We start from the raw sequence: 4,801 nt of genomic DNA, 5'->3' as shown, positions 1-4,801 counted from the left end.
TTTCTTCTTCTTCTTCTTTGTGCATTCTTAGTATAGTTCGTAGGGTCATGGCAAGACAGCGTAGAAGTCCTGCCGCTACCTGCTGGAATTTTGACGACTATGACTACTCAGGGGTAGAGAAGATTCTTCTTCTTTTTCTTCTTCTTCTCATCATCATCAAGGACTTCTCTCGAACTCGAACTGACTCTGAATCCTCTTGATTGATCGAAGAAATTAACCGTAGAAAAGAACAACACTCTGTCTGGATGGGAAGATTGAATAGACTTCTCCTCTTATTTCCTTCTTGTCCTTCTTCCTTTTCCTAATCTTCCTTTACCTCTTCTTTTCATGATCATGCTGACTATGACGTTCTTATGGGATTATGGCGTCCCCCTCCCCTACATTTGTCACTAGAGCAGGGGAGATCTCTTCTCCTCTCAGTCATAAACGAGAGAGAGAGAAAGAGAGAAAGAAAAGAATCTTCTTCATGAAGGGGGAAGAAGAGCAGTAGCACCCACAGCAACTCCACACTCACTAAGCTCCCTCCTTCTCCTTCTTCTATGCACTCTTTCGTTTTTCTTTTTCTCTCGCTCTCGTCGATCTTCAATCATCATTTGACTCTTTTCTTCTTTCAACGCCGCGGTTGATGCCTGTAAGGGTTCTCGAGTTAGTTACTTGGTCTTCTCTGACTCTTCTTCATACAAGGATCTCCATCATCTCCCCTACTAATATCTTCTCGTAGGAGGAGAAGTCCTACTACTACTACCACGACTTCTTCTTCTTTTTCTATGGCGCGTCCTCTGTGTGGAGGGTGGCTCCTGCTATTTTCGTGTCTCATTTGGAGTTGCGTATGTGAAGGGTTCGAAGACTAGAAGAAGGAGAAGGACTATCAAGGCCTAGGAGCTTCGCTTTGTCGGCAGAGAGAAAAACGATGAGGAGAAAGACATACACCTCGGTAGCAGTCTAACTACTACTACTAGTAGATATATTAATGAGAATAGTCATAAGAGTCTTACTAGTCCTCGCTGTAGTAGTAGAGGCACTGAGGAGTAGAAGAGGAAGTCTCGTTTGTATAATGATGATATACATACAGAGACCGACGAGGGGGGGGGGAGAAGCCACGAGGAAAATGAGACTCCGTCGACTCTTTCTGGCTCTCCTCGTTGGTAGAAAGCAGGAAATGTTAATGATAAAGATGAAGATGAAGCTAAAGAGAAAGATGCAATAAGAATCGATCTAATCCTGATACTCTCATTATCATTATGATGATAGTAGTAGTAGTAGTAAGAGGGGAAAGGATAGGAAGGAAGTAAGTAAAGGGCGGGAGGGAAGTAGAAGAAGACTCTTAACTAGACACGTAGGGGAGCAGGAGTCTCGGCCATCGTTACCGTTACTAGAATCTCCCTTCTGTCTATTCATAAGAGGAGCAAAAAGAAGAAAAAGGATGTGCTGAAGACGACCGCATCTTCTCCTACTACGAGTGGAAGATGAGAGGAAAACAAAAAGAACGGGGGGCGTGTGCTGAGAAGAACTAGAGAAGGAAGAGCAGTCGAAAGAACAGTCGAAGGAAAAGGAGGAGGAGAAGTAGACGTCGTCATCGTCATGATTCGTATCATAGGAAAAAGAAGAAGAAGAAGGATGACGACCGCCAAGAAGAAGAAGAAGCCAAAGAAGAAGAATTCTAGGACAGATCAGAAAAGAAAAGAGAAAGGATAGGAAAGAAAGACAAAGAGAAGAGAAAGATGACAGTCATCATTGTCACCTTCATTATCTTAACTATGAAGATTTTCTTCTTTCCTTTTTTGTCAAGAGACTGAGGCTAAGACTAATACAACGAGGAATAGAACTCAAACTAAAACGACTATTCCTATCTACTGGAGCACTTCCTGTACGATTCCTGACCTCTCCAAATCCACAGTCTCCTTATCATCAGTCTCAAGGGGTCTTTCCTTTCGTCTTCTCTCTCTCTGTCGTCTCCTTCTCCTCTCCACCCGTGTTCTCTAAGGGAGAGGGGGGGGAGAACGACTAAAGAGCCAAGGAGGGTCAGGGAGAGAGTGTCACTCCTACTACTCCTACTATTACTAGTGCTAGTGACCCTACAGGTTAGAGTAATGTGGCTTCATATTCGAAGTAGGAATAGCAGTCAAGGTAGTCATAGTAGTCATACTACTACTAGTAGTAGTAGCAGTAGTCATCTATGGAGTGGTATCAGTCTGCTAGTCATAGTAGTCATACTAGTAGAGGTAGAGGTAGTAGTAGCAGTAGTCATAATATGCCTAGAAGTGATAGCAGCAATAAGTCCTGATAGTAATAGTAGTAATAGTAGTAGTAGTAGTCGTATAGTAGTCGAGATTGCCGGTAGTTGGAGTAACCCAGGGGCTTCTATCCTGTGAAGGTGTACAGCCTACAGAAGAATTATATCTTACTAGTCTCATTCGACTTATGCATGCATTGAGGATAGGAGGAAACGACTACAGGGACGTGGCTTCTTCTTCTTCTTCGTCTTCGTCAGGAGAAGAAGGGCGGGGGAAAGCGGAAGGCGTTTCTGACGTGTAGTAGGTAAAAGTGAGTGACGATGAAACGAAGAGGAGAAGAAGAAGAAGAAAAAGAAGAATAAGAATAAGAAGGATGAGAAAAGTCGTATGGGTGGGAGATCAAGGAGAGAAACGTCTTCTTCTTCTTGAGTGAAGGAGTGTGTGTGGCCCCCCCCCCCTTAGAAAAAAGTGAGAGGGCAGCAGGGGCTAAGGAACTCCTGAAAGGGGTGAAGAAGATGAAAAAGACCAAGAGAAGGAAGATAAAGAGAAGGACGACAAAGAGAAGGAAGATAAAGAGAAGGAAGACAAAGAAGAAGAAGACGAAGAAGAAGAAGTGACTGAGAGTGGGTTGAAGGGGAGGATTGCATACTTTAAGGGAATGAACAGAGGACAAAAAAGCAAACTCCACCAAAAGAAGAAAAAGAAGAAAAAGACAAGAAGACAGGCAGGGACAGATCAGCTACCATAACATAACACTCAGAGAGGCGTAGCTCAGGAGGTCTATTTAGATGTATATCAAGCCTAGGCTTGGTATTTCAGTGCATGTCTTTCTTTTCTTTTCTTTCATATCTACTTCTTTTTAGTGTGTACGTCTGAAAAGATCCGTGCATACATCCCGATAGGAGATACTACTTGCCTGGTGTATATACAGTATGGAATTGTTCTCCTTTCCTCTCAACTCCACACATTTACTTTCTCCTCTTTCAACTTCCTTTCTTTTCGCCTTGTCACCTCTCTCTATCTCTCTTAAGATCTTTCTTTCTTTCTTTCTTTCTCTCTCTCTCTATTTCTCACTCTTTCTGTTTTCTTTTTTATCTCATTCCTTCGCTCCATCTTTTTCTTCTTCTTCTTTCTGTTCTCTAGTTGCCGAGCGACCTCAGTTCCCCCAAGAAGAAGAGAAGATTCTCAAGCAATGGCGACATATCGATGCTTTTCGTCGATCTGTTGAGATGTCTCGAGGAAAGCCTGTCTTTACTTTCTATGACGGACCTCCCTTTGCGACGGGTCTCCCTCACTACGGTCATATCCTTGCTGGAACTATCAAGGTAACTAGAGAGAACGGGGAAAGATCACTCTACCTCTTTGCCATCGGCTCTTCTCACGTCATTTCTCCTCTCTTCAGCTTACTCTTATTTTATGTTCGACACAGACATGCCTCTCATGTTTCACCTAATGTCTTCATTATATACAGACGTATATATGTATATATACATTTACTTGTCTACCTATATTATATATATAGATATATATCGGTCGCTAAGTAGATATAAGTAGATATGGAGGTGAGGTGTAGTTGGAATACCTGATACATACAGCACATCCCCTGACTTCAGAGTGACAGAATCCACTGCATGGGGGTGACAAGACCCCTTTACGTATACACCCTCAATACACAATTTCTATCTTGTTAGCTACTGCATATCTCATCTTCATACAGACGTGCCGTCTCTTCATACGTACATGCGCACCCCCTGCATATATGGATGTTCACATGTCTACATACGTCCATACATCCTTACATACGTCATAGCTCTGTTGCTGTATCCATACTTACTCCAACATATCTACGAAGCCATTGGCCGGGTATTGAACTGTCGCTTTCTACTCATCGAAAGCGCCAGCAAAAGAACAACAACAGTGTAGTCACCGCTTTCTTTCTTGAGGTGCAAACTAAACTTCTTCTCACTTCTTACCGACCTTTCTGTCTCTCCCTATTTCTCTGTTTCTCTCCTCACGCGGCGGTCTCTCATTTCGACTCTCAAGGAGACAGAGACGGCCGTCGTTGTCGTTCTCATCTCCGCCTTAGACAGATCTCTATTTCCATCAGAGCCACAGCCATAGGGTCTTTCTCACATTCAGGCGGTCTAGTCAACAGAAGGATTCATCTTGTTTCTTTAAGGTAGCTGTCCACATAACGATCTATCGGTGTGTGTGTGGATGGCTCGCGCATCATCTGTCCTCTCTCGACCGTACACGTGTTGCATACATATAGATATATATATATATATATATGTGCATGTATGTGCCTATGTGTGTCTGTTCATAGCTATATCTGCATACGCATATATATACGGAGCATGCTGGTGCGTCATGTGTATACGTACATACGTGTATACATATGTACATATATATGTACACGCATATACGCGTCTATATGTATCTATGTATTTGCACATGTGTAGTAGTCGAAACAAGCATATGCATATCTGCATGTACGCGTGTATGTATGTATGAGTGAATATGTATATACATGTGTGTGTGTATGTTTATGTATGTATGAGTATGTA

General features: G+C 42.7%; 3 protein-coding genes across 3 annotated transcripts in view; 2 read left to right on the top strand and 1 right to left on the bottom strand.

Annotated features, from left to right (window-relative positions):
- Positions 1-1,083: 1,083 nt before the first annotated feature.
- On the bottom strand, positions 1,084-1,582 carry CSUI_005333 (uncharacterized protein). Its single transcript, XM_068065509.1, has one exon. It carries the CDS (start codon positions 1,396-1,398, stop codon positions 1,240-1,242), a length of 159 nt encoding a protein of 52 aa, XP_067922517.1. The 5' UTR covers positions 1,399-1,582; the 3' UTR covers positions 1,084-1,239.
- Positions 1,583-2,090: 508 nt separating this feature from the next.
- Positions 2,091-4,801, top strand: part of CSUI_005330 (isoleucyl-trna synthetase family protein) — a gene marked incomplete at both ends in the record, with an annotated part of 4,540 nt that continues 1,829 nt past the window's right edge. Inside the window, one exon of the mRNA XM_068065506.1 lies at positions 2,091-2,337. Within this exon, the coding sequence (XP_067922514.1) occupies positions 2,091-2,337 (247 nt within the window). The remainder of the gene's footprint in view (positions 2,338-4,801) is intronic.
- Positions 3,375-3,560, top strand: CSUI_005332 (isoleucyl-trna synthetase family protein; the record flags this gene model as incomplete). Its single annotated transcript, XM_068065508.1, has 1 exon — positions 3,375-3,560. A coding segment is annotated over one exon (183 nt), but the record flags the coding sequence as incomplete, so codon positions are not given.

Source organism: Cystoisospora suis (genome assembly GCF_002600585.1).
Source record: "Cystoisospora suis strain Wien I chromosome Unknown contig_2580, whole genome shotgun sequence".
Taxonomy (NCBI): domain Eukaryota; phylum Apicomplexa; class Conoidasida; order Eucoccidiorida; family Sarcocystidae; genus Cystoisospora; species Cystoisospora suis.
The sequence above is the reverse complement of the archived record's forward strand: the minus strand, read 5'-3'. Positions and strand labels throughout refer to the sequence as shown.